The sequence below is a fragment of the Lacerta agilis genome, chromosome 3 (genome assembly GCF_009819535.1).
Source record: "Lacerta agilis isolate rLacAgi1 chromosome 3, rLacAgi1.pri, whole genome shotgun sequence".
NCBI lineage: Eukaryota > Metazoa > Chordata > Lepidosauria > Squamata > Lacertidae > Lacerta > Lacerta agilis.
Genome location: NC_046314.1, coordinates 90,629,661 through 90,657,390, shown reverse-complemented (window position 1 = coordinate 90,657,390; position 27,730 = coordinate 90,629,661). Strand labels below are relative to the sequence as shown.

Sequence of the window (27,730 nt, the reverse complement as noted above, 5' to 3'; positions counted from 1 at the left end):
ATTGCTGACTAGTTATACTGAACAATTGGGGCAAATCGGTCAATTCCAACAGTTTTTTAAAAGCCCAGATTGTACATTATCACTTGCAGGTGTAAAGTAAGGGCAGTTTACGGAGCAAGCATGTGAAGCAAATCTTCCCTTTGGTTAAATACAGTAGTTAGTAATACATGACTGCAAACTAAGCTTCAGTGCAGATGAGGACTGCATAGTTAGATAAAAGTATGTTTATTTTATACTTTTATGTGTTCGTTCGTTTACTTTACATACAGATCTTGCGCATTCCTTGCGGAGTAGTGAAAGTATTCAGAATATTGGCCTACAGAAATGACAGGCAGACTTAGAAAGCACTGTCTGTCAAATCATAGGTCATTACCCTGAACCTCAATTTTGAACAGAAACTTTGTCAGAACGTTTTCTGCTGAACACACAGTACTTTTACATGGGTAGCTAGACATCATGCCAACATTATTATACAGAAATAAAGTTTGGGAAAGAAACACGGTGTTTTCAGCAGAGCTGGTGCACTGTAAATAACAGGTAGCTAGTTGTTCTGTTATGCAGATGTTCTTCAGGCAATATCCAGTGAAGGTCAGTAGCCTTCAAAAGTAACAGCACCTCCACTGGAAATATGGCTAGTCCACATGGAGTTGCTGTTACACTTGACAGCACTGCTTGAAGTATTTCTTTTCTGTCCATCGTTGAGTCTCTAAATGTTCTTATTGCATCTCGTCTAAAATAGGTGTCTGGGAAATGTTTCCCTGAGCCTCAAGATAAGCAGAACAAACGTTTTGCATAGCCCATAGAACATTTACTGTAGTGATTTTTTAAAATGTCCATTTCTGACAGACCTGTTACATGTGAAAAATCAAGAGTTTGCCATCTCTTGCCCTACCCAGTCCCACATTTATATCCAATGCCATGTGTGTGGGCAATCTGGTACATCCCTGGTGCCCCACAAGTATAGTACAGAACCAGATTATGCTGCAGCAGGTACCACGATCTGTCAAAGAATCTTTAAAAAAGAAAAAGAAGAGTTTAAAAATGGTGTTTGAATGCAGATAAAACCCTTTCTGGAAAAACATTGCTCTGCTTCGAGAAATGTTGAGATTAGAGGCACATGAATTTTTGTTAAAAGAAATACAACCAGCTTTCAATTTCCCACAACAGATAAATGAAAGTTATTGATCAAGATAGCTTTGAACTTGAATTACTAGGTAAGGACTTGCGTGTAAAACTAGGCAAAACTGTTTCTTAAACTATGAAACAGATTAACAGTCTTCTCTCTATGAAGTGGAAGGACTGAAGCTAAACATTTTCCCACTTACAGAAGAAACAGTGGCCCCTGGAACTTACTGGTAATTTAATTTAAAACTTACAAAATCCTGAACTATGCAGTGTGAGAACACTGAGCAGAAATGGAAAGAGTTAATTACAAATTTGTGGAAGCATTTGCAGCTTGTCGTACACTAGATACTTCATTCAAATAAGGGAAAAGCTTCCTCATTGACAATCCAGATTAGTTGGAATGATTTAGATTTAAAATAAATGCATTACCTTGCTAAATCAGCTGCTTTCCAAGTACTCAAGTTTAACTACTTGAATATCTGTCCATGTGAGAGCTACAGTAAATGTCCTGTCACCTAGACTTCACTAGTAGCTGGATGTGGTTATCCTCATTTAATTAAGAAAATTACTAAATTACTAAATCACCTGGTTGAGCTAATCCTTCCACATCGTAGCTCTTAAATCTTAATTTCTTATCCAAAATCTGCATTAATTTCTGTAAATTTATAAGGTCCTACCTGAGAAGCTTAAAAGGTAAGTGCAAGAGAGCTTACCTGGCACTCCTTGCTGTTGTACAAAAAGGTAGGAGCAGCAACCACCAGCGGCTGTTTCTTTCCTCGCCCCAAAAACGTCTCAATGCTGCTTAATTTCCCACTAAATAAGCATTTGGTGTAATCAATATCAGAGTTCAAAATGATTGGTTGGCGTCATGGTAGCGTGAATTGCCCTGTGGATTTTCATGCTAGGAACCTAGAGAATGACACGTAATGCAGCTTCTGCCCAATACGGCGTATGAATTCAGGGCAAAGTTTTACAGCCAAGCTTCTTTTGCTTACATTGTGAATTATGGTTCTCAAACTGAAACTTGCCCTTCGTAGAGTGATAAGTAGATATTTGAGGAAGGTGTTTAATGTACACTGCAGAGAGAACTTTTGCCTTGGGTTTTTTTCAAGGTATGTACTGTACAGATGAGAACAGGAAACATACACTTGTTGTTTGGTTAAAAAAAACAAAAAAAACCCACGAGAGTGGAGATGTATTCCAGGATTTGGAAAGGTTTTACAGCTATCAAATATTGTGTTTTTGGAGGCCAATGAGATTCTGTAAAACTACTATAGCTACTAGTTCTTTTTCTTCCCTTTTTTTAAAGTGAAAACAGTAAGTTCCTGATCATTCTGTAGGATCGTATTTTGTTTTTAACTTCTTAAGAAAAGAAGTTTCCTGATGTTTTTGTGCCGTAATTTTACATTCTGTTTTCGATTAGCAGGTAATACTCATTGAATATATAGAGGATAAATTATTCCAGGAATGTTACTGTTTAAAGCTAGGTTCTAGTCTGTACAACAGCAAACTCTGAAAATTTGTTTGCAAAACTTCTTAAGGGAGGAAGGAAAGAGAGAGAGAGAGAGCCTGAGATTCTGAAGAATGGTTCTATTTTCACAAATGACACCTGCCCACCTACACATGTTTATCATTTGTCATGTCTATAGCCTATCATTGATATCATTTATTTATCCCTTATGAAAGTTTCGTGCCTTGTTGCCTGGAGGCAATTCTTAATTTCCCCAGACAAGTGGCTATTATCAAGCCTGTTATATGCAGATTATTAATTATATCTAACCACAGCATCTTCACTGTCAGCTGCTTGTCAGGTTGCTGAGTGAAGTACATCCTGTAGACAGCTAATTTTGTGAGTGCCTGTCGTTTTGTAGCCAAAATGGCACCAGCCACATTTAAGAGGGTGGCCATCTGCAAGCTTGGGGGAATGCAGTGGACTATCTTGAAAGTAGGTATGGCTGGAACCCTGATAGAAATGCTGCACACTGCATCATTTTGTTGCAGGTCTCACTTGCAGTAATCTAATCTCATCAAAGTGTGTTCAATTGCTATTGGCCTTTGGGTTCCTCAGGGAATGTAACATGGCTTTCTTATCACTTTTTATATGCTTTGCTAAAGTCCAGTATGTGTTGAATCAAGATATTATCTTATAAAAAGATAGAAAGGTTCACATGCCTCTTTTCACGATCATTGAAGGCAAAATATGACAAGAGAAATGGCTACTATCCATGGTAAGAAGCCTGAAGCTTCAAAAAAATGGATCATTTTAAATTCGTTGTAGTTAAACTATGGAACTCGCTCCCACTGGAGGCAGTTGTGGCCACCAACTTGGATGGCTTTAAGAGAGGATTAGACAGATTTATGGAGAGGAGAAAGCCATTCACAGCTGCTAGCCACATGCCATAATGTCCATGTTACAGGTGAGCAGAGTGCTCTTGTGCTTCCCTCAGGCCACTGTGAGAACAGGATGATGGGCTAGATGAGCCACTGGCCCGATCCAGCAGACTCATATGTCACAGTGTTCTGAAATAAAGCTTGCCTCTTTAAAAGTTTTGCTTTTTTATACAGCTCATGTCTCAGAATTGGAAGTTCCAATGCAATGGTCACCAACCTTTTGGGGCCCAGGGACACATTTGGAATTCTGAGGGAATGTTGTAGGCACCAGTCACAAAATGGCCGTCACAAGGGGGCGTTGCTTGACACAAAATGGCTGTCAAGTGGGTATGGCTCAACACAGAATCGGAACTACAGTACTGGTATCCCTACATAATAATAAAGCAGCAACTGATTGGTTGACCTGGGAAACCAGGTTTCAAATTCCCTACTCGGTCATGAAGTTCACTGGGCGATTTGGGGCCACTCAGCCTAAGGTACCTTACACTATGGTTGTAAGGATATAATGGGAAGGGGGGAAACTATGCTTGCCAGCTTGAGTTGCCTAGAGGATATTATTGTAATAATTTTTTTTTTAAAAAAAACACCTCATCCTTCAGGGCAAGAAAAAGTAATGAGACAAGCTTCAAGGCAAGTGGGGAAGAAACCCCCTTTCCACTCTGTCCGCCACTCAAAATTAAAATGCAAGAAAACAACAAGAAGGGTTGCCCCATCATCTCTTATCCCCTCCCCTCTGGGGCAAAATGCCCTCTGGAACAAGAAAACAGGGGAGAAAGCCCCTCATCACCTCTCCCTTTCCAAAATAAAAATGCTTTATAATGCTAGAAAAAGTGGGAAGGCAAACCATGAGGTGAGCAGGAAAGCATACCTGCTGCTTACATGTCCCCCAGAGGAGGGAGGAAGTGGCTGCCCAACCAATTTGAGTGAAAGCGGGTGGGAACTTCCATAAAGCAGTATGAAGCCTAGAGAGTACCTGCACAGTTTGCTACATAACTTTTTGTCTAGGAAGGCTAGAGACTTACTTTTTTTTTTTTAAGGGAATGCTCAGAGTTGGGAGCTCCTTCCTGGGGGTGCTAACGAAGGCTTTCACAGGCGCCAGATTGGCAACCTCTGTTCTACTGGCTCTCAGTTTGCTTCAATGTCTTGTGCTATTTTGAAGAATATATTAGCAGTAGTCTCCTGATCAGTTGTCTCTGCTTTGCTTTTTTCCCCCTACAGAAAAAGCATTGAGAACGTTATTAAGATAGTGGAGCAGCATGGCAGTGATGCCTGGTGGACCCTTCCTATTGAGCAGCTTCTTCCCAGTGAAGCTTTGGCACAGGTAAGTCATTGTCAGTTGAAGTTCTCTCTAAAGGCCTGGTCTGTGTAGGTAATGGCTGAAGCCAAGGAGCAGGAACCAGGAGGCTGGTGGTCTGGCAGGCCAGGGGTTAACTCTGATCCCGTAGACTGGGATAAAGGGAGCAAGCAGCAAGGGTCTAGCACTTCCCAGTAATGTCCCATGTTCCAAAGAGTATCCTGGAGCTGGGTCAAGACAGTAACTAGAACTGTTAATAGGTTGTATGAATACGCCCACAATATAAAGAAAACTATAGCTTAAACCTTAAAATGCCAACAGATTTTATTATAGCATAAGGTTTTATTGGACTGGCTTCTGCTGCCCCAGATGCGTGAAGAGTTTTCTCTTCCGTTGATGCTGATGCTGACATGTGTCGCCTCTTTCAATGAGGATATAATAAAAGGTTATACTGTGGCTGGTCCTTTGTGAATTTTTGCAATATAGAATTCAAGGGGGTAGAAATGGAAGAAAAAATGATCTGTCTGAGAGCTGTGGAATCCTTAATTTGTTCTTTATTTCTGGAACAGGCTGGTGATGTCCAGGATTACATACAAGGACAGGATGTCCTAGACATCTGGTTTGATAGTGGAACATCTTGGGCTCATGTTTTGGAAGGTAAGGGGTGATTCAGTTACTATCAAGAATTGTGCAGTTGGGCAATAGACATTCACCCTTAAAGTCCACAGGGAGATGGGGAAACTGTGCCCCCCCCCCCCAGATATTGTTGGGTTATACCTCCCACCATCTCTGACAATTGACCATGTTGGCAAAATACACACACCTTTTCGCTGGCTTTTGACACCTGAGATGTGTTTTTTTAGGACTTACCTTATTTCTGTGGTTGTAAATTGTTGTTTTAGACTGTTTTCAATGAGGTGGTTCCATTGTTGTAACCTGCCCTGGGAACTTAGGGTGAAGGGCAGGTAATAAATGACAGTGTTGATTATGATGAACTTGCGGAACAACATCTGAAAGTCTGCAGGTTCCCCAACCCTAGTTTAAGCAGTTGCAAAGTGTAGGTCTCCTTTTTTCATGTAATACAATGCTGAAAACCTGTTGAAGGTTTAAGTGTGCATGGATGTCATTGCATTTCATTTCCTAAGTGTAAGAGCTAGGTTTTGTGTGCTGCAGTATGTTAATCTTGCTTCAGGCAACAAAGCCGGCTTGTTTTCTTATTCTGTTTTTTAAGAACACGCCAGTCATTTTCAAATAGTGGCTTTTCAGGGTGCTTGTGGATGCTGCTTTGAATCGGAATCTGGTACAGGGCATCAATGCTTTTGAACTTTACACCCGGAGTACACAAATGTCTGATAACTATCTTGTTGAACTGTAAAACATGTTGGCCCAGGGTTGTGGTGGTGTTGTTTTTAATTTCCCAGCAACCCAGGGAAGCAATAGAACCATCAGCAAACAGTGAGTTTACTGAAGGGCTCTTTGCCCCTTGTCTTGAAACCATTCAATTAGATAATAGTGAATTTTGTACAGCTCACTTACAGTTGCAAAATCCTGACAGCATTCTTCAAGAAACTGAAAGAGATGGACAAAGATGGTTTTCTAACCAGGGTCAACACATTACATTGTGCATTAGCAGTGCATTCTTCCTTGCTTGTGCACATTTTGTCAGGTGAATTCTGATGGCCAGAAGCGAAGTTTATAGCTGCTTGGAAGCTCTGCCTACAACCTCTTGAGATAAGGTGTCTATCTCCAACATTCAATGTCAACTGTGCAGTGGTCTGCCAGGCTGTGTTGGAATTGAAGACAATGAACAAACTGACTGGGACTGCATCTCAAATTGCCATTAAGCATTCAGGATCTTGTTTATGACTTGACGACTTAATATTATAATTACAGCTACTGAATACATTTTTATTTAAGAAGGCTTTTCCTGAAGTATGACCAGACACTTATGGAATACTGTATTAATTTTACAAATATAAGAAACAGTTTTATTGTTTTTAGAGTCGGTATCTTTTATATTTTCTCTTACTGTACACTGCCCCAGTAGCTTCTGAAACAGTTTATAAATTGTAAAATACTAGTATTTTGTGTCAAGCAGTTTATCAATTCTTAAAATAAGGCATCTTTGGAGCTAAACTAATTGTACCTTTTCAAAGTTCAACTAAAAATGGACATAGGAGGAACTGGAGAGGAGAATCTTGCTGTATTCCTCTCACTGCAATACATTGTTTAGTTGTGGACACACTTTAATGCCACTGGTTGAAATGTACTCTAGTATTTGGGAGAACATAGCCCTAGATATCCCTGCAGCACGACTCTTAATTACTTGCAGAGCCATCATGCATTGAAACCCACACATGCAATACTGCATTTTAGTTCTGGTTCGAGTGTTCTGTATCTAGAAACACTGAATGCTGTTAGGTTGTGTTCCTGGTGCAGAAGGAACTGCTTGCTTCAGCCAAGTTTAAAGATGCCACAGAGATGGAGCATCTGATAAAACAGCACTGAAATCCGCCTGTTGTCTTTGTGCTAGCTCTCACCACACTAATGTTTAACTAAACAAATGGGATTGTTTTATAACAAGACTATCTTGTTAGAATTTTTGTGCTGACAGTGGTAGTTTAAGGGAAAGGTCTGGGTAATTGTACTTGCTATTAAAGTACATGTTTAATCTATGGGTTAAAGTCTCCTATAATCAAAGATACAGAATACTATATTCCAAGCAAAAAAAAGAGGATTATTAAGGGCCTATGTTCCCTAACTGTGAAGAATAACCCTAATTAAAGCCTTCTATCCCATTTTTTCATGTTGTAAACTGTAAGGGGGGGGGGAGGCAGGTATCTACATGGAGATATGTGAGCAGTTAAGAATGAATTATTTTTTGTTTGCACAAGCTTGGGCCAATGCCCTAATTTTATTTCAGTCTCAAGTCAGAAGTGTGTTTGAAAACATATATTTTTCTTCTTTATTTTCCTTTGAAATATTTACAGGCCACTTTTTTCTGAATACAACTCATTCAAGGCAGCTCACATTTAAAAAGTCCAACAGAGCAGTTATAAAACAGTATGCCAGTGCATGTATTAATAAGAAGAACACACGCATATTGATAGACAGTTGACGCTGAATCTGTTTGAATGGAAGGTTTCTCTTAGGAGCACACATAACAAGATTACATCCGCGCACGCCCCCGCCCCCAAGGTGTTGCCTGCTTTTCACATTTTGTGAATATGTTTTACCCTTTCCTTTCCTTTCCCTTTTTTCTCCATAAGGGCCTTTGCAGTGCTTTGTGGAGGCCCACAGAATATAGCTCTTTGGCAACTAAAAAAACCCTCAATGCACATACTTGCATGATACACTTTTACAGTGCAGTGCAGTGCTATGCATTTGTTTTGCATGCACTCCACTTCCTTCAATGGGGGATTAATCCAAGTGACTTTTTACAGGAATGCAGCCTGAGGTCTTTCCCCTCCATTTTTTAAAATGAAAGCTTGAGGTTTTCATCTTAACCATCTCCAAATAAAATCTCTGCAGGAAGTTCCCTGTGCCCTCTGGACTGCCAGAGCAGTGCCATGTTTGCAGTGCATGTGAAATCAGAGCAACAACATCCTGCCATTAAACCTTATGTATGTTGGGAGCCTTGTGTGCACTGCATTTCACTGGATTATGGTGTGTGTGCCTTGTTTGTTTGTTTGTTTGTGTGTGTGTGTGTGTGTTTATTAAATTTGTATCCTGCCCTTCCTCACAAAGGAGCCCAGGGCAGGTTACCCTGTTGTGACTTTAAAAAATGAAATGAAAAATAAAATCATAGCATAACATCTAAAAACAGTAAAACGTCTAAAACAAATATAAGAACATATGGAACCAAATCATGTGTCTGGATAGGCCTCAGACAGACCATTGGGCCATCATCCTGGGGACCCTTAGCCAATCATGGCAGGGAGGAGAACTGGCCAATTAGGAGAGAGTGAGAATGATAGAGTGTTACAGAAATAGCTAGGTAATAATAATAATAATAATAATTATTATTATTATTATTATTATTATTATTATTATTATTATTATTATTTATACCCCACCCTCCCCAGCCAAGACTGGGCTCAGGGCGGCTAACACTGAATATAAATACAGTAAAAACATTAAAAGCAAAAAACAAAAAAGTTGATTAAAATATAAGTTAGAATACAGTTTAAAATGCAGCCTCGTTTTAGTAGTAGCCTATAGATCAAAGCCATAAGGGGAGAAAACATCAAATATTCACCAGGGCCAACTATCCATGCTGGTCCTACATGGGCCAGCAAAAAGAGCCGAGGGAAAATTTATATGCAAATTCCATATAAGGGGTTCCATAAAAAATCTAACCTCCTTGGGGCTCGGGACTTCCAAAGTGTTGTTATTTATGGACCTTAAGGTCCTCTGCGAGGCATACCAGGAGAGGTGGTCCCATAGGTACGAGGGTCCTAGGCCGCATAGGGCTTTAAAGGTCAAAACCAGCACCTTAAACCTGACCCTGTACTCCACTAGGAGCCAGTGCAGCTGGTAAAGCACTGGATGAATGTGATCCTGCGGCAGGATAAACCTATAGACAGGATAAATTTCCTTAGGTGGGGGGAAAGGATTTAGGAAGGGGCTAGAGGTGGATAGCCATTCTAGAAGGAGAGAGTTTTAACAGAAACTATTTTGCTGTGGAGAATTGTAAGTAAAGTTCTTGTTTAAATGTGAAACAGGGTTTCTGACAGAAAATAAGTATTGTGTCTTTAATAGGAAAACTGCCAAGCTTTATCCTCCTTTCAGGGTCAGTCAGTAAAAATACAGTTTTCGTTTCCATCGTACCTCAGCTTTAATTGATACCTACTTCAGGGAATGAGTTGTCACAGGAACCCCCAATATCAAGAGTTCCTGCTTCAGGTTTATATGATGTGCGACCACATAGTGGTACCGCTGAATTCTTTGTTGTTTGAGGAGGGGAGTGACCAAGGTCAAAGCACTTCAGACTTTGCTCCCATCTTCACTGAAGGAGTGTCTCACAAGGCCCACTGAAAGAAGAAAAGCTTTTGGCAGGTGCCTGCCTAATGTCAATACGCAGGGAGTTCCAAAGTACAGTTGCTGCCGCACTTAAGGCATGACTTTAGTGTATAGGTTTGTTACACAGTAAATCACTTCTCTGTGACCTTTGTCACGTTGTGCTTGTTACAGCAGAATTTAAATATCAAAATTCCTTAAACAAACAGCAGAAGGCTGTAAAAATGGTGTGACAAAGGAATCTGTGAAAGGAGTGACTGAATACTGCTGTGGAGGGGAAAAAATTGAAATGTTCAAAGTTCCCATTGCAAGGCAAATGAGATTTTTTTTCAAAAATATGCTCCCTCGTTTTCATAGGTTTAATATGGGACAGAGGCCTTATGCTAGGGGAGGAAATGCAAGTGAATGAGGTGTCTTCTTGCATAGGACTTCAGATATGTGAGAAGATGCACTGGCCAAAATTCTACCTTTCCCACTCCTATTCAGTTCACAGGAGGTGTGTCTTTTATTGGAACAAACAACTGGATTCACCCTTTTACTTGGGAGTAGGTACCTTAACAGTACCTGCACTCTGAAGCCCTTTAAGCGTCTTTAAAAATGGTTAGATTTAGTATTTTATTTATGAGGCATGTTCAGATTGTGTGATGGTGTTACGTGTGTGTTTTTAAAGGGCTCTGTGTAAACTTTGCCGTAAAGCTGTCTTACGGGTTACATTAGTATAACACGGTATTAAAGCAAAAGCTCCACAGCAGCTAAATTCCTGCTTTAAAATGCCACTTTTTTCTTGACTTTCTTCAGATGCAGGTGAAAGGGCTGATCTATACTTGGAAGGGAAAGACCAGCTGGGAGGCTGGTTTCAGTCTTCCCTCTTGACCAGCGTGGCAACACGAAAAAAGGCACCATATAAGTAAGCTTATGCTTCTGGAACCAGATATCATGGGAAGCAGTAAACACAGTACATCATAACTATCTGTTGAACTTCTGGATGGAAATGACAGCGTCAGGGTCTTTCTTCTAGGGCTGTTATGGTTCACGGATTCACTCTTGGTGAAAAAGGAGAAAAGATGTCTAAATCGATTGGCAACGTTGTCGATCCGGATGTAGTCATCAATGGCGGCAACGTGAGTAATTGCATCGTTACGTTCCCAAATCACAAAATTCAGTCTATTAGCTTCTCAGAGTAGCAATGGTAAGCACCTAATAATTCAGCTAGGTCTGATTATTTACGGCCTGAAATAATTTGCTTTGCATTAAATCCATCCCCAGCTCAGCAGGGAGAGAAGAATGACAAAGAAGTTGGCGAGTAAGACATGTTCTTAGGGTATCACAGCAGCAGAGTACCCATCGTGTGGAAGGATAAAGTAGCAAATGATGGGCACGTCCACTGCTTGAGACTTGAAAGCCACTGGGCTAGAGGAATCAATAGGCAGCTTTCTATGTTCTGGAGTTGAAAGGTTTAGCTGAGAGCATAGCATGCAGGCTGAGTGGGTAGGTTAACCAAGATCAGGCTGGAAGGGAGGAAGGGAGGTAAAGGCAGGTGCATTGGTGAAAGAGTTCATGGGCATAATAAACACTGACTTATCATTATGAGAACAAGCCTTAGGTGCTCCCACCTCCCCTCCTCTGGTGTGACTGCGAAGAGGAAGTTGGAAGCTGTCACTTCCACTTCAGATTAACCACAGTTTAAGAGTTATGTCTGAAGTGGTCAAATTGTACTTAGGTTAGCTGTGGTTGCTTGAAACGTGAATTACAGAGCTGTTTCCCCCCCCCCCCAACTAACTATACTGTAGTTAGAATTAACTAGTATAGGATTTGGATGCAGCATTAAACTGATTTAATTGAAATCTGAAACGAAAGCCTCCACCTCATATTTCGCTAGCAGAGGGGAGGTGTGGAGGAGCACGAGAGTCCGAGGTTTGTGCATGTCACAATAAACCATGGTTCAATTGCCATATTCAAACCAGGTCTATATGTCCCTCAAATGTTGACTTCTAAGCTCATCTTCCACGTGAATTACTTGTGCCATATTAACGTAGAAAAAAAGTGGTCTCAAGGACATGGTTTTGTTTCAGCTGTGTTGGCAAGATACTTTTGAGTACCCAAGCAACTCTTGTCTTTTATATAGAAATTTGGTGCACTGGGTGCATCCAGCAGTCTCTTAGGATTAGGTATTTTCAAGATCATGCATGTTGCTTTTATTCTAGCATTTCCTGTTCAGCAGGTTCTGTAGAAGAGTACTCGGAAGTTGTTCTGTGCCTAGTCCGGTTATACTGAAACTCCATTAAAATCTCAGTCTGCTTCAGATGACTTTAGAGGGAAGGGGAAATATGGCACGAAGGTAACACTTCGCTCCAATTGTTGAAAAGAGCAGATTTTTATTGCTGCTGACGGAAAAGCTTCCTAAAGTGTCTTTCTGAAGCTGAGCTTCCTTGTGTATCCTGAAACAGTCGTTGAAACACAGCCCTTGGCAGCATTGCTTGCATATATCAATCATCATAAAAACAGACCAGTTTTATTGCTGCTTTACCTTGCTTATCAGTGCCTTTTCTGCAGGGGTGGGAATGGTTTTCATGCCTGGTGGCTTTAAACTCAACTTGTGCTTGACTTAACACTTTGATCAACTGTTTTGCTTCTGTATTGATGTTCACTGCCCAGCTCCTACCTGGCCCTTTGGCTGCTCTGGCTAGATTTGATAGACCCCGAATTTCTATTTTGCCAGAGCTCTTGGATCTGGGAATGTGGAGCAATCCCCAGTGAATTAAGAAGGGTTCAGCTATTTGATGCCATACCGTGTACCAATGGAAACCAGGAGATAAACTTCTTTAAATGGGAATCAGTAGCTAGACCCTCTACCCAAGCAGCACTCTTGTCTTACATGGAAACATTTTGGGCCTGGTTCTTTGACCTTTATCAAACAAGTCTGTTCTAATAATGTATGTTTCACATGTTGGCTGAGTTGATCTGTGCCACCATACCATTTGAAATTTAGAAGTTCTGATATCAGGATTTGAAGATAATCCTGGTATTTTATTTGTTCTGATTTTAATGTGTATGAAGGAAATATTTAGCGTGCAGGTTGGTTTGGGAGTGTATTTTCCTGAAGTTCAGTGCATGCTACAGTTGTAACTCCAGTACTCTTCCTCTTGACTATGCTTAGTTTTTCTTTTTTGCTACTTATTATAGTACAGTTCAGACGGCAGATGACAGTAATGAGTTAGAGCAAAATTGAAAAAGGAGGGTAGGTAAGTAGTTGGGGTGGGGGAGAAGGAGAGAAAGAGAGACGAGAGTTGTATAGGTTGTTTCACTACATAGTTGTAACTTGTAACTGAGTTGCTTAATTATTCTGCTGGGGCTGCCCCATTCCTTGTTCAATAAGGGGGATTCATCTTTCGGAGACCTTCCAAAGTAAACAAGCAGAATTCTAAACAGGAGAAGACAAATTGGCTGTAGCTTTTGCTAAACCAGGCTTATAAAATTTAATGGCTGGGCGAGGGGAGTTGTTAGCATGCTTGAGGCTGGCAGAGGAGGGGCATAGAATTCTATCCGTCCACAGCATTCTACTGCATTTCTGTGCCAGGGGAAGAAATGGGGAACAGACCATCTCCTGCCTTACACTGAGTCAGACCAGCAGTCCACCTAGCTCAGTATTGTCAATGGCAACTCTCCAGGTTTTCAGACCAGGAGTCCTTCTCAATGATTGAACCTGGAGTCTACTGCCCCTAAACTATGGCACTTCTCCTTTCTCTCTAGGCAAGAACATCAGCAGTAGCTGCTGTGTAGTAGTTTTTACAGCAGCAAGGAACTTCCCTGCACACGCACGCACACACACACACACACCCATGTCTGTGACTTGAAAGCTTTTCAAGTAAAAAGTAATGCTGATCCTTTGATGTAGCTTGTCCTGCCACTCTCCTTGATGGCTCCAAGTCGACAGCAAGTGTGGTTTGACTTTTCTCTCCCTTTCCTCCCTAAGCTTTGCACTAGGTAGCAGGTGTGTTGTGCTCTGCAGAGCGATAAGGAACAGCAGCTGTGCTGCTAATTTTCATTTGAGAATCTCTGGTCAAGTTGAATTGTGGGGCAACTGCATGTCAAGATTTCATTGCTGTGTTACCAGAAATCTGTAAGCAGTTGGTGCTTTATGTGCTCCAGGAAATTGTGTGTTGTCAACAAAACATGCTAGGTAGGCTTCCAACGTAATGCTAAGGAGTTTGTTCTGTTTCTGCTTGCCTGATAGAACAGTCCTCCTCCCCACCCCACCTCGGTTCTGGGGGTTCACCTGACCTGAGTGGATTTGGGAGAGGAGAAGAGAGGAAAGTCCTGTAGCAGGAGTTGTTGTGCTGGTTTCCGGTAGCAGAATGGAGCAGTTGGCTCCCACCCACTGTGTAAATTCAGCAGTTTTGCAGAGCTAGTCTCTCTCTTTTAATCTCTCCCCCTACCCACCCAATCTTTGCACTCACAGGACCACAGTACAGAGCCTCCATATGGTGCTGATATTCTACGCTGGTGGGTGGCAGAGTCAAATGTCTTTGCGGAAGTTCTTATTGGGCCAGCTGTGCTTAACTCTGCACGAGATGACATCAACAAGGTAGGAAGCCAAGAGAATAATAACAATAAGAAAAACCTCTCAAGTGACTCCTCTTCAGTAGGATCCATTTCAGATTTAAAACTGTCAGTTTGGTTTGTAAAAATGCATAACCAGGAAATAATGTTTGAGATCTTCTCTTTAGTTTCTATTTCAGCTAACACTTGCTGCAGCCCAGCCTTAGATAACTTGACAGGAAAGGGCAACAAAATCACTTGCAGCATGATTGTTTTCAGCTGTTTGTTCATCCTTCCTTTTCTTATGGTAGAACTAGATGTGTTTGTCATGGAATTCTCCTCAAGAGAATGCTTCTCCAGAGCAGAACTCCAGTGTATAGTTAGAAGAGTAAAAACTTAAAACACATTGCAGGATTCCCAAAAAATAGACCAGAGGCAATTGTATTTCATCCAGCAGAGCTACTGAAGACAAATGAGCATAATGGTCACAAATCCAATACATTCAGGATTAGCACTGTCCGTAGGAAATGCAGTTGCAGCAGACTTAACTGAAACTTACAATAACTTATAATAAGACTAAACTTTAACGCTAAGCATACTATGTGCAGAACACCACACCAGAAGGAAGAGAGATAGAAAGAGAAAGTGAAACCCAGGCCTCCTCCTGGCCTATTATTATAGTCAACATCACCTTGACAGAAGAGATAACAGAACCAGTTTAAGCCAGCTGTACTCAGCTTCTCTGAAGGAATAACTCAAACATCATGAACCTTCTGCTTGTTTCTTTCACACAGAGAAGCTTCCAGAACCCTCTTGAATTAATTAGAATATGAAAGATCTCTACACATCAGATCAATACTTTCTGCACTGAAGGATGCAAACTGACAGTGTTGCAGCCAACTCAAGGCTGTTGTCAAAGCCCCGTGTCTCCTACTCTTCCCACTTGACAGGCCATTCAGCTGGAATTTTGGGAAACTGTTGGCACAGAGATGTTGTATCATGTGACGCGTGTGCCTAGGCAGTAAAGTCCAGCTACCTTGTGTTTGCCATAACTTTCCTTTCCTGCCCTAGGGCCTTGGCACTGATAACAATTTGGCAGTCCTCTGATCTGGTATTCCTCCATTGTATATTGCAAGCCACATAGAGCTTTGGAAAGGAGAAGGGAAGAGCTGAAAGCATTTGGAGATCATGTGACTTCTTGACATGATTTCAAATTCCTTTAGGTTCAGAGAGGTACCTTGGGGTGATTTCCAGGCAACTATAAACAGTCTCCTTTCTTTCCACCCCAAATTTTGAAACAAAGCTTGTATTGGAAAAGTGACCAGATAGGAGTCTCCAGTATTCTCAAGGAATTAGAAAAGCCACTGAAATGTTAATGGCACTATCGGTAGCAAAAACTGTTTTAAATTATTACCGCTGTATCATTCTGGATTTTATGGAGTTATCCTGATTAATGCATGTTGCTGACTGGTTTGTTGATAGCTTCGGAACACGATGCGTTTCTTGCTCGGCAACCTGGCCGGCTTCACCCCAGAGACGGACACAGTCCCCACATCGGAGATGTATGTAATAGACCAGTATATGCTCCACCTGCTGCAGGGCTATGCAAACAAGGTAAGCGGGGGACGGGGGGGGGGATGGACGGACTAGGAGTTATAAGTGCTTACAGCAGAAGGATGTGAGCTTTTGAGCAGTCAGCTATGTGAATTACTTAGAAGAGAGAATTTAAATTGTTGGATTGAATCATATTTAAGCTAAGGTCCTAGTTGTTAGACCAGGGGTCAGCAAACTTTTTCAGCAGGGGGCCAGACCTTGTGGGGGCCCGGACTATATTTTGAAAAAAAATATGAACAAATTCCTATGCCCCACAAATAACCCAGAGATGCATTTTAAATAAAAGGACACATTCTACTCATGTAAAAACACTCTGATTCCCAGACTGTCCGCGGGCCGGATTTAGAAGGCGATTGGGCCGCATCTGGCCCCCAGGCCTTAGTTTGGGGACCCCTGTGTTAGACAGTGTTTTATCATGAATGCCAATCTGGAGCATAAGAGAGACCCTCCTTATGATTACAACAGGCTTGCAGATGTTTTTAATGATTGACATTTTATTATGTTTTTATATTTCGCTGGAAGCCGCCCAGAGTGGCGGAGTATAAATAATAATAATAATTATTAAATAGCATTTTGTACTCAAAGCATAGAGAATTTCAAATATGAATTAGGGGGACCCCTAGTGGCCATATTACATTCAAGGCATTGTGTGTTCTTATTTATTTTTTATTTAGCACATTTGTTAACCGCTTCACAAATCAAAGCAGTGTACAACGGGACAAACTTAAGATAAAATGCAAATTCAAAAAAGCATTAAAACCATTCCTACAAACTCAGAAAACAATAAAGTTACCTCTACAGATGTATAACCAGTGTTTCATAAATGACTGGGTCACACTTCTCAGAAAAACTTTAGTAAAAACCTGTTCAGTGGGCACCTACACATCATGATCCTAGGTGCCTGCCTAATTTCAGCAGGTAACTGATTCCAGAGGGCTGTAGCCGTAGTGCTAAAAGCCTAGGTAAAGGTAAAGGGACCCCTGATCATTAGGTCCAGTCGTGTCTGACTCTGGGGTTGCGGCGCTCATCTCACGTTACTGGCCGAGGGAGCCAGCATATAGCTTCCAGGTCATGTGGCCAGCATGACAAAGCCGCTTCTGGCGAACCAGAGGAGTGCACGGAAATGCCGTTTACCTTCCCGCCGGAGCGGTACCTATTTATCTACTTGCACTTTGGCGTGCTTTCGAACTGCTAGGTGGGCAGGAGCTGGGAATGAGCAACGGGAGTTCACCCTATCGCTGGGATTCGAACCACCAGCCTTCTGATCAGCAAGCCCTAGGCTCTGTGGTTTAACCCACAGCGCCACCTGCGTCCCACACAAAAGCCTATGTACATATAAGCGAATCAGGACTTCTTGGGCATTTCCCCCCCTCCAATAGTATTCCTTGCTTTAAATCTTGGAGGCATCTGATTGGCCATTGTGAGAACAAAATGCTGGAGAAGATAGGCCATTGGCCTGATCCAACAGGCTCTTATGTAAATACTGGGCTTGGAGGTGTGAATGGAGAAAGGCTCTTTCTCTTACTGTGGTTTCTGAATCTTCAGTACTTGCTTCTTAATTTAGCTGTTTTTGTATTTTATTTTTTCAGGTTACAACAGCGTATAAGGAATATGACTATGGCAAAGTCATACGATTACTGCAAGCCTTCCATACTAGAGAGCTGTCTAGTTTTTACTTTAGCATAATCAAGGACAGGTATGTATAATAGTGTACCCTTATTAATGTGAGTCTCCCTATTCACTACGCCTTGGTTCCTGCTTAAGAAAGCTTGTCTTTAGGAAACCTCAATGCACACATGGAGATGCACAAGCAATACATGAACTGGTCCTTTGTTGTTACTAGCTTGGAAAAGCTTCCATCATATGTGCGAGTGGAATGTTAAACCTGAAATTTATTTAATTTTTGATTTTGTGTGTGCTTCAGCCCCCCACCACCTAAATAAAAGTGTGAAAAAAATTCTAGCCATAGTACCAAAACCACTGGGTTCAGTGCTATTTGTGTGTTGATACACACACACACACACACACACACACAATGTATTAATTTGCCAAATGGGGAAGTATATTAGTTGTTTGAAATATAGAGGGGCAAATACTTGGACATTCCCAGTTTAAAATGGCATCATTCTGGCTTTTAATTTCTACCAATATCTAAAAGTTCAAACCCCCCCCCCATTTCAGACTTTATTGTGAAGAAGAAAAGGATCCCAAGCGCCGCTCATGTCAAACAGCCTTAGCTGCAATTTTCGACACAGTGGTTCGTTCTTTTGCACCAATCCTTCCTCATTTGGCTGAAGAGGTATTCCAGTACCTTCCGTATCAAAAAGGTAAGGCAGCTGGAGCTATCAGGTGCTTCTTCACACAGGACTGTTGTATGTTATAGCCTTAGCAGTGTGTTTGAAAATCCCTGGGAATTCATTTAGCTAAACATTTGAGGAACTGTCTGCAGGCCCCCAAGAGTGTTATTAAACTAATCATTTTAGAAAAAGATGGGAGTCTTTAAAATCTTGTAATATTATCTGGAAAATAGTGTTTAAGAAGGCACCAATAAGTGAAATTTCAACTAGCAGCCTTAGCTTCGCAGGGGTGTTCCAGGTTTGACTATATGAACAGCTGCTTTGGGTATTAACCTTTTTCTTTCTTTCAAAGAGTCAGATAGCGTGTTTCGTTCTGGGTGGATGAACACAAGTCCCGTATGGAAGAAACCAGGCCTTGAAGAAGCAGTGGAGGGAGCCTGTGCAATGAGAGATGCTTTCCTGGGTTCCATCCCTGGCAAAAATGCTTTGGAATATCAGGTGGTACTTGTGATTGAGCCTGGACTGCTCTTTGAATTAATGGAGGTAAGTGGGGAAAGCAATATTATTTGTTCAAGCTTCAATTAGTACAGAGCTTGGCTTCCAGAAATCTGACAAGTGCAACTAAGTTCACTCAATTTTACAATATAATAATAATAATAATAATAATAATAATAATAATAATAATAATAATAATAATAAAAAATTATTTGTACCCTGCCCATCTGGCTGGGCTTCCCCAGCCAACCTGGGCAGCTTCCAACAAATGTTAAAATACATTAAAATGTCACAGATTAAAATAAACAGCTGGAGCAGTGGAAAATAGTGCTATTCTCCAGCACTCTGTTCGATTCTGGACCACAACTAGGATTGTCCACATACGATTGATCACCAAAGAAGAAGCTTGATGCTTTTGCTGTCATTTTGAAAAGATATCTTTTTTAATTTGCAGAATATGGATAGATATTTTGATACTGTACTCCACTGAAATATTTAAATGTTTCTTTGATTATCCTTGAATCTTTAAGCCACACTTGACATCCTCTCCTGCCACACTGTTTGAGAACCACTGTTTCAAAGGGATCAGTAGGGCAAGCAGACTTTTATGGTTGGACCTGCTTAACTTTGGCCACAGCCTTCTCTAAATGCAGATTTTTTAAAAAGTTCTGGCAATCATTCACATCCAGGTGCTGCAACACGAGGAGTGTTCCAGTACATCCCAGCTAAACGAAATAATGATGGCATCACAAACGACGCTGCTTACTGAAGTCCCGAGAGACATGATCACAGATGATATGATTAAAGGGACATTTCTGATCAACTTAGAAGGTAAGTGCAGGAGGAAATAACTTCCAGTAGTTGTACCTTCCCTTGTTTTGTGGGGTGGGTGAGCAAGAGATGGAGAGGTCTACCTAAGTGTCGAGTCTGATTCTTTCAATAGGTGGTGATATCCGGGAAGAGTCTGCCTATAAAGTCATAGTTCTACCGGCTGCCAAATCAAAATGCCTGCGCTGTCGAAAATACACTGCGGATTCAGCAGACACGCCCTGTGCACGCTGCAGGGAAACACTTGGTGGGAAATAGCAACCACGTCTCCATGCTCTCTCAAAAGCAACCTGATATTTTGCTGACTTATTTCTAAGAAATGTGTGTAATGAGAAAACACGCACTACTGTTGTGGGGACAGATGTTGGAATGTTCATTTGAAAACTGGTTTGGTGTATATACGTAAACTTGTACATTAATAAACTGCTTGTGAGAGATGCCAAATGGTATTTGGTGTTCTTAAGGGTATATGATTTCTTAGTAACAGGTGGGTCCCCCTTTCTTGCTGGTCAAGGATTTCATGCTAACCAGCTGTCAACCCAGCATTAACATCAGACAGACAGGGAACTGGGTAATCTCAAACCTGCACTCATTTTTCAATTATAGTTGAGAGGTGATCGTGTTATCCTTAGATCTATAGACTGTTGCCCACAAACCCTGCAGGTTGATTTCTGCCTTCTGCCCTATGAGATCCAAACTATTTCTATTGCATCCACTGGAAATTTTGATTCAAAGATCCAGATATGTGTTTGTACTTCACAGAAGAATGACTGGTTTATTTTTAATACTTCATATATTGGACAGCTGTGTACAGAAAGCTGAAATTTCAACACAGGGAACCTAGGGGCTTGACAATTTACAATATTTTTACAATAAACTGTACAACAATCAATGTTACAAAAAGACTAATGCTTCTACTGAACCTGATTGGCTTAAATTAGATTCCTAATTTTATTTCTGAGACTTTATCAGAACATCCAAGAGGCAGCTTCTGTTTCAAGATTTTGAAATTAACTTGTGCACTCTGCCCTCCTAATGGAACAATCTTTTTAAGAATGAGCTGCCCCTTGCCCAGTTGTCCAAGCATGATGATTGTATGAAGTAATTATTTAATGCTGTAAGCCTCCACCCAGCTAGCTCCTTGCTAAAAGCAGCCAGGAGACTACTCTGAAAACCAGAAGCAACATACACGTAGGAGCTCCTGCTTTCTCAGCTTCTAATTAAATTCCTCTCAATTTAACATTTAAAATGCAACAGTCGATCTTCTAGCACATGAAAAACTCTAATATGTTAATCTGGACGACAAAGCTGTTCTTAAACCTGAACTACTGCGCAAGTGCTTCAAGTTAGAAATAAATATTTAAGGTTATATAGACAAATATACAAAGATGATAGGTTGCTGGTATTGCCCACCACAGTAAGGTAGAACTTCACATGGGTAGCATCTCCTAAAAGCCTTAAAAGGGTTAGTTTACAAACGTCACTTGAAACCATTTCCCACTAGGTGGTTCTGCATCTGTACGTACAAGAGCCATGCACTGGACTTGTACATAAGAACGGTTCAAAACTTGCAGCAGAAATTGTGACCTTGCCATCATGACATTGCTTCCACTGCTTCAATTAGATTCAAGGCAACACTGTACTGCCCGTGGTTTTCCGGTAAGTGTTCTATCACTTTGTCTACTAGCTTTGCGGTTGTGGTGATTGGCACATCTACATTTTGAAGATCCTGTGGGTCCTGCGGAGAAGGGGGAGGAGAAACACAAGTCAGGCATTTGCCTATAAAAGCAATTTTCAAGCTACAGCACTAGGCAACGGAAATGCAGGGTTTTCACTTAAATGCTTATTAGGCACCTTCCAGTTTTGTGGGATATTTTCTCCAGAAACACTTTGTTGTATTCTAAAGCAATGAGCCTGGTTTCATTCCTACCTGCACAGCTGAGTCAAAAGAGTGGCATACAAAAGCCCTGCTGTAGTACATCTGTATACCGAAATACTAACATCAAATCAGGTAGAGTGCTCCTGCTCTAAGGCCATTCTTGTTTGTTCAAATGGCTGCTAAATCCTAGATACAACCACCTTATCCCTAGGGTTGGTCCTACTTACTATGCTTTGTGATCAAATTCCGTTATTTAGACTGCAATTATAAGGAGCCCTGCTGAACCAGGCAGGCATTAACTTCCAAGTTAAAATTTACTGTATTTTGTTTTTAAGAAGGGGAGGTGGGCAGTGACAGCGAAGACTTCCTGGAGTCATCTGAGGTACAATGCCAGGCATGTCTTTGTAGCCAGATCTGCAGTAGAGTCCAGATTCCATGCCACATGACACACTCTGGCTAAAGATTAACAGTCAAATAAGACACAAGCGTCACCTCAAGTACGAATCTTAAGTCAGAAATGATTCATGCATATTAACCCACTCAGAGCGGGCACTGCTTAGAGCAGAGACAGCCTCACTTTGGAAACTTTCAGATGTTAAATGCTTCTCTAGACAGTTAGATCTTTTTATACCAAGTGTATGAAGCACTAAGGGGCAAATGGGGCTTGTCAACCTGGGAAGGTAGCCCATCTAAAAGAAGGAAAAAACTGATCGTAAACCGCTGCCTTGCAGGGTATCTTCGGGAGAAGAAAAGGCTAAGGAGTAAACCCTACACAAATCCAGAATGGAGTCCCTAAGACGGTTGGATGGCACCTTGTGTGCCTCCTTCCAGCAACTCTTGCAGCCAGGCTGGTGCCAAATGTATTGCTCTGCTTTCCTTTGGACCACATCAATGAGGCCAAGGGGGGGGGGGGGTCTTGTCATCTGAACAGCCCAGGACCTCCATACACACTGACCAGTGCCCAGGCTTGTGCTCTGGATAGGTCACTTTGGTGCTGCTAACATGGTTTGACTTCACCCCCTTAGGTGCACTCCATTGTCCCTCGAGACAGACAGTATGAAGCACTTAATAAAGTTATGGGCTCGGTGAAATCTTAAACACACTCTCTTCCTTGTGCTGTTTGGGGTAAAAATATGTTTTTAGTCAAAGGACATTACCATAGCTTTAAGCCATGTGCAGAGTGTTGGAGGCAGCCTGGCCAATAGCTCCATGCCTTCCTTGGTCTGGGTGTGCAGTAAGGCGTAGGCAAGCCTCTGTCCGGTCAGCACCAACAGCTGAGATGCAAGGACTTCTTTGTCGTGTACTTGAAGAATAGCCTGAATATTACAGGACATGTTAACACAATCATATAAACAGAAGAAGAGCAGCACTGGTATATTAAGAGCAGAACTTCAGTGTTCTTCCTAGGAACCTAGGCACAAAGGAAATGATTGTCCTCAAAACAAGATTGGCAATGATTAAAGTCCAGGCATGTCCAAAGTCCATTTCAGGGCCTAATGTGGTCCCTGTGGCAGTTTATTTCCTGGGGTAAAATCCTAAAAAAAAAAACCTCAACAACTTCAACCCCAAAAAAAAGTTTAAGAACTTTGGTCGGCCCTCACAGGCTTTCACTTCATCAAATCTGGCCCTCTTTGAAAAAAGTTTGGACACCACTGGATTAAACCAACTTAGAAGGGTCTGATCACATAATTGTAGAGTTGAAAGGGGCCACAAGTATCATCTAGTCATTTGAACAAAGCAGTGCAGGAATCTTTCACCCAACATGGGGCTTGAACCCACAACCCTGGGATTAAGAGTCTCATGCTATCCAGCCTCTGTTGGACTCGCCTGAACGGTGTTTCTGTGTGATGGCATACTGGACCCAGGTGGGTTTAGCTCCACCTATTGCTCAAAGGCAGTAACCTAGTTGCCTTTCAGGAAACTTTCAACTAGCCAAGTTTTGCCAAGGTGAGGTGTAAGCAAATGCAGGATACACAAACAAAAATTGAAACACACCTGCAACGCAGACAACAACAGATCCTAGGAATTTCAAAAACAGACTACCCATTAAATTTGAGATCTTAAGACAGACAGCCAAAATTATCCACATAGGATGTGGTCCTGGGCCCAGTCTCTCATCATGTAGAAACACCCTTCAGGTAAGTCCAAAGGACTCTTCTCCCCTGATTGTATATTAGACCAAGGTGGGATGTAGGGTGGATAAAGGCTGCCTAAGAGGAGGGAACAACACTTTTTAAGACTTGCTTCCCAAATGCCAATTCAACAGAAGGAAATAACATTATGTCACTGGCTTACCCCATAGCCACAGCATGAGGATCAATCAGGAGACCTAGCTAAGTACTTGTGAGGAACAGTTGCCCTCTGACACAGGCCACACATTAACTTCCTTTTTTACCTCTTCTCCAAGGTGATCAAGGCCATAGTTGTACAGCTCACACACATAGTGCCGCCTAATTATATCCTCCGCGACCTGAAGGTGCTGAGCCAAATCCAAAGCCAAGGCTGGCCAATCTCTGTCTTTCACAGACACAACAACTAACTCTTCGGGGCTGTCTTTTGTTTTCTGAGATGAAGACTGGGCTTGTGCCACGGCACTCACCAGTTTGGTTAAGAACTGCAAAGGAAACAAGACCACCACATCAGTAGCAGTTCAGTTTGACAAAACACACAACCGTCACTGATTTTCCCCAAGGTTTTAACTTACTTGATGACGTATAGACAGCAGAGCTGGATCCACATCACCGCTGGGCAACAACTGGATCGAAGTAAGGTCTTTGAAAAAGGCATTTTTACCCTGCACAGAGAAAAAAAAACAATATTTTAAAATCATGGAGGAATTTGGAAAGAAAGCATCAGTTAATAAGAAATTATAGTTCTTTTCTCAGAGAAAGACGGTGTTCAAAGTCCAAAGAACTGACATCCAAGAGGGAAAACATTTGCAAGTTATAGTAAAGTTGCACAATGATATAGCCCAGGCTTCCTCACCCTCGGCCCTCCAGATGTTTTTGGCCTACAACTCCCATGATCCCTAGCTAGCAGGACTAGTGGTCAGGGATGATGGGAATTGAAGTCTCAAAACATCTGGAGGGCCAAGGTTGAGGAAGCCTGATATAGCCATCTGCAGCTTCCTAACACATGTATGTTAAAGGATGGGGGGGGGGGAACCCACTCATTTGGCCAGTTCACATACATAATTTACAGATAGGTTGAGTATTAATTTCTATTTGGAATTTTCCAATGTGATGTGGCCCTGAATGCAGTGTTGGTTGATGGTACAAAATACAGGAGACAAGACTGAAAGAAGCCATTGGGTTGCATTAAATGAAATCATCCCATTTGTGCAAAGCACTTCCACTTATTGGGGGGGGGGGGGAGAAGACGTTCCATTGTGAAAGCAGACATTCTTACATGAGCTCAATGACTTCATTGGATACAACCCCATGTGTGCCACCTAAACTGGTTCCAAAAATCTAAAGGACAGTTTCTGGTTTTCCTTTCCTCTTTGAGCCAAATTAAATGCCACTGAAGATATTGGGTCAGGAGCAACTTTTCAGGGGGGGGGGTGAGGGGCTGCCATCTAGATTTGAACTCTAGTCTTCCAAACTGCTCACTCCTGCCGTAAGTATAAAAAAATTCAGCAACTTGTCTGATTTCAACTTGTCAGCGACTCTTATAATGTACGTACCTTGCTGTCAAACAGAGAGAGAGGCTTCACACTCTTCAGCGAAAACTTCATGATTCCATACAAGATACTACAGAGCACAGACTGGTGCTCCACGAGGGGGTAATGGATGTGCTTCTGCTCAAGGGCTAGTTCCACAAGTGAGGTCTGCCCTTCCACTGACACCCAGGCATCTTCTGTGTCCAGCACAGGAAGCTGCATTTCATCACTCCCTATATCAGCCTGCAGAAAAGTGGGGGAAAGCATTGGCACTTGAAATGTCACTGCAATTTCATACTGAATGAGATGTTTTCAACACTAGTAGGTGGGGAGGGGGTCATGACTGAAGGTGCAAAAAGAAGGAATCTGCACAGCAAAACCAGTGTTGCAAAGGGATAATATCAAAATGAGTACACATTCACTCAAAGCTACTTTGTGGCTTGAAATCTGTTGTGTTACACAGACACCTTAAGTCTTTAAGGACTTGGCTCATCAACATTTCTTATGAACAGGTGCATGGGGTGGAATTCAACGTCTTGGTCACCTGGTCATTCCACCTGCACAAGCATTGCAGCTTCCTGGATGGAATGATCTCCCCTCTCCTCCCTCCCTGGGCTGCTATGATGATGATGATGATGATGGTGATACATTGATAGAGTTAAAGCTAAACACACACACACAAAACCATATATATATAAAACCAGTAAAAATTGGGGTGGTTCTCTCAACTTTCCCAAACCAATTTCGGGGGCAGGGAGCCCTTGCACAGAGCTTCCACTGACGAGACTCATTAGTTCAGTCCGGCCCAGAGGGTTTGTGGGTGAATGGTTCCCAGGTCTGGGAATTGCCTGACCTGGATGGGGTCACGTTCTCCTAAAGGACTAGGTGAATCCCACCCACAGACTCTTTGTTGTACAGAAGCTTTCATTCCTCTCTAAACAGAGTTGCAACATGCCACTATATTAATCTATTACAAACAACGTGAGGCTCAGGTTTGGGGGTGGGTGTTACCTCCATTAGTGTTTGAAGAAGATCTGAGCAAGACCCAAGAAAAGATGTCATTGCCATGTCGCTCATCCCCACATCCTATTTGAGAAAACAACATTAGCCTGTGCAATGTGCTTTTTCCTGCACACATTTTTAAACAGTTCTGGTTTTCTGGAATAGAGGAGACTGAGTTATAGCAAAAATAACATCTTAACTCTAGTGCTGAACGAGACACTGAAGGAAAAGAGAAACCAGCAATAATAAAACACTTTTCTAAAAAAATTCAAAATGTTCACGACATTTCCCACTCAAGTAATAACTAATATTCAAAAGAGCTCTTCCCACTGAAGAGCTCTTTTGAATATTATCTGAAGAAGTGTGCATGCACACGAAAGCTCATACCAAGAACAAACTTAGTTGGTCTCTAAGGTGCTACTGGAAGGAATTTTTTATTTTATTTTGTTCCCACTGAAGATGTTTATGAAACAATGATAAAGACCAACAAGTGCCTTAGAATATAATTCCCCTTATTTTTCATCAATACTTTTGTTTACATTGCTGCTTAAATCAAGGTTAAATTCAAATAAAAGTACTCAATACTAATCTGAACCCAATCACTTGCAGTGGATTTGCCCCTGGCTAGGCTAAAAGTTTAATTAAAAGACCACTCAAATAGATACTGACTATGTTGAAAGCAGACTGTACTAAAATTGTAAGGAGATAAATACATTGTTATGGAGAAAAATATTCAGAAAAATATCACTGCTGCCTAACGCTGGTAAAAGCAGAGCCGTTATTGTGCAGAAACAATATGGAAGTGCAAAACTGTTCAAAGTTACCTTGGTTTCAAAAAAAATTTACATTTCATAGAATCATAGATTTGGACGGGACCCTGAGGGTCATCTAGTTCAACCTCCTGCAATCCAGAATTCTCAACTGGATCATACATGAAAGATGGTCACCCAACCTCTGCTTAAAAACCTCCATGGAAGGAGAATCCACAACCTCCCAAGGGAGACCCCTTCCACTGCCAAACAGTCAGAAAGTTCTTCCTGATATTTAGTCAGAAGCTCCTTTCTTGTAACTTGAATCCTATTGGTTTGGGTCCTAGACTCCAGAGCAACAACGGGCCCAGGATCCCACTTTTTGCAGGATGATGAGGAACCGTTAGTGAGTACTCTTTGCGTCAACCAACTACAAATCCACCTAATGGTTACCTTGTCCAGTCCACATTTTACAAGCTTTTCCCAAGCATGTGGTTAGGATTAAACCACATGCTTAGGTAAGGTAAAACCACTAAGATCACCTGATGGAGGCCACAACTACAGGAAACCCACATTCAGGTTAACACAAATGCTGTCAGATATGCCATTTTTACACATGCCTTCAATTAGAAACTATAACAACAACAACAACAACAACAACAACAACAACAACAACAACAACAACAACAACAACAAAATTACTTGCCCTTCTGCATAATCTGTCTTTTGGTGCTTTTCCAACCTATTAAAGAAATATTTTCTTGTTAAGTGTCAGAATCCATTTAGTAAAAGCAAAGAACTCAATACATCGGGTTTGCTCCCATCAGTCAATGTGAA

General features: G+C 41.6%; 2 protein-coding genes across 2 annotated transcripts in view; one reads left to right on the top strand and one right to left on the bottom strand.

Moving 5' to 3' along the window:
* Positions 1-20,046, top strand: part of IARS2 (isoleucyl-tRNA synthetase 2, mitochondrial) — a 32,025-nt gene extending 11,979 nt beyond the window's left edge. The window contains exons 13-23 of the mRNA XM_033144749.1: positions 4,735-4,837; positions 5,380-5,467; positions 10,628-10,736; positions 10,848-10,950; positions 14,289-14,414; positions 15,851-15,982; positions 17,572-17,678; positions 18,164-18,309; positions 18,632-18,822; positions 19,464-19,605; positions 19,718-20,046. Of these exons, the coding sequence (XP_033000640.1) occupies positions 4,735-4,837; positions 5,380-5,467; positions 10,628-10,736; positions 10,848-10,950; positions 14,289-14,414; positions 15,851-15,982; positions 17,572-17,678; positions 18,164-18,309; positions 18,632-18,822; positions 19,464-19,605; positions 19,718-19,860 (1,390 nt within the window). The 3' untranslated portion in view covers positions 19,861-20,046. The remainder of the gene's footprint in view (positions 1-4,734; positions 4,838-5,379; positions 5,468-10,627; positions 10,737-10,847; positions 10,951-14,288; positions 14,415-15,850; positions 15,983-17,571; positions 17,679-18,163; positions 18,310-18,631; positions 18,823-19,463; positions 19,606-19,717) is intronic.
* Positions 20,047-20,363: 317 nt separating this feature from the next.
* Positions 20,364-27,730, bottom strand: part of RAB3GAP2 (RAB3 GTPase activating non-catalytic protein subunit 2) — a 44,896-nt gene continuing 37,529 nt past the window's right edge. The window contains exons 29-35 of the mRNA XM_033144748.1: positions 27,600-27,635; positions 26,154-26,228; positions 25,167-25,385; positions 24,186-24,275; positions 23,877-24,095; positions 22,639-22,797; positions 20,364-21,340 (exon numbers count right to left, since the gene is read on the bottom strand). Of these exons, the coding sequence (XP_033000639.1) occupies positions 21,197-21,340; positions 22,639-22,797; positions 23,877-24,095; positions 24,186-24,275; positions 25,167-25,385; positions 26,154-26,228; positions 27,600-27,635 (942 nt within the window). The 3' untranslated portion in view covers positions 20,364-21,196. The remainder of the gene's footprint in view (positions 21,341-22,638; positions 22,798-23,876; positions 24,096-24,185; positions 24,276-25,166; positions 25,386-26,153; positions 26,229-27,599; positions 27,636-27,730) is intronic.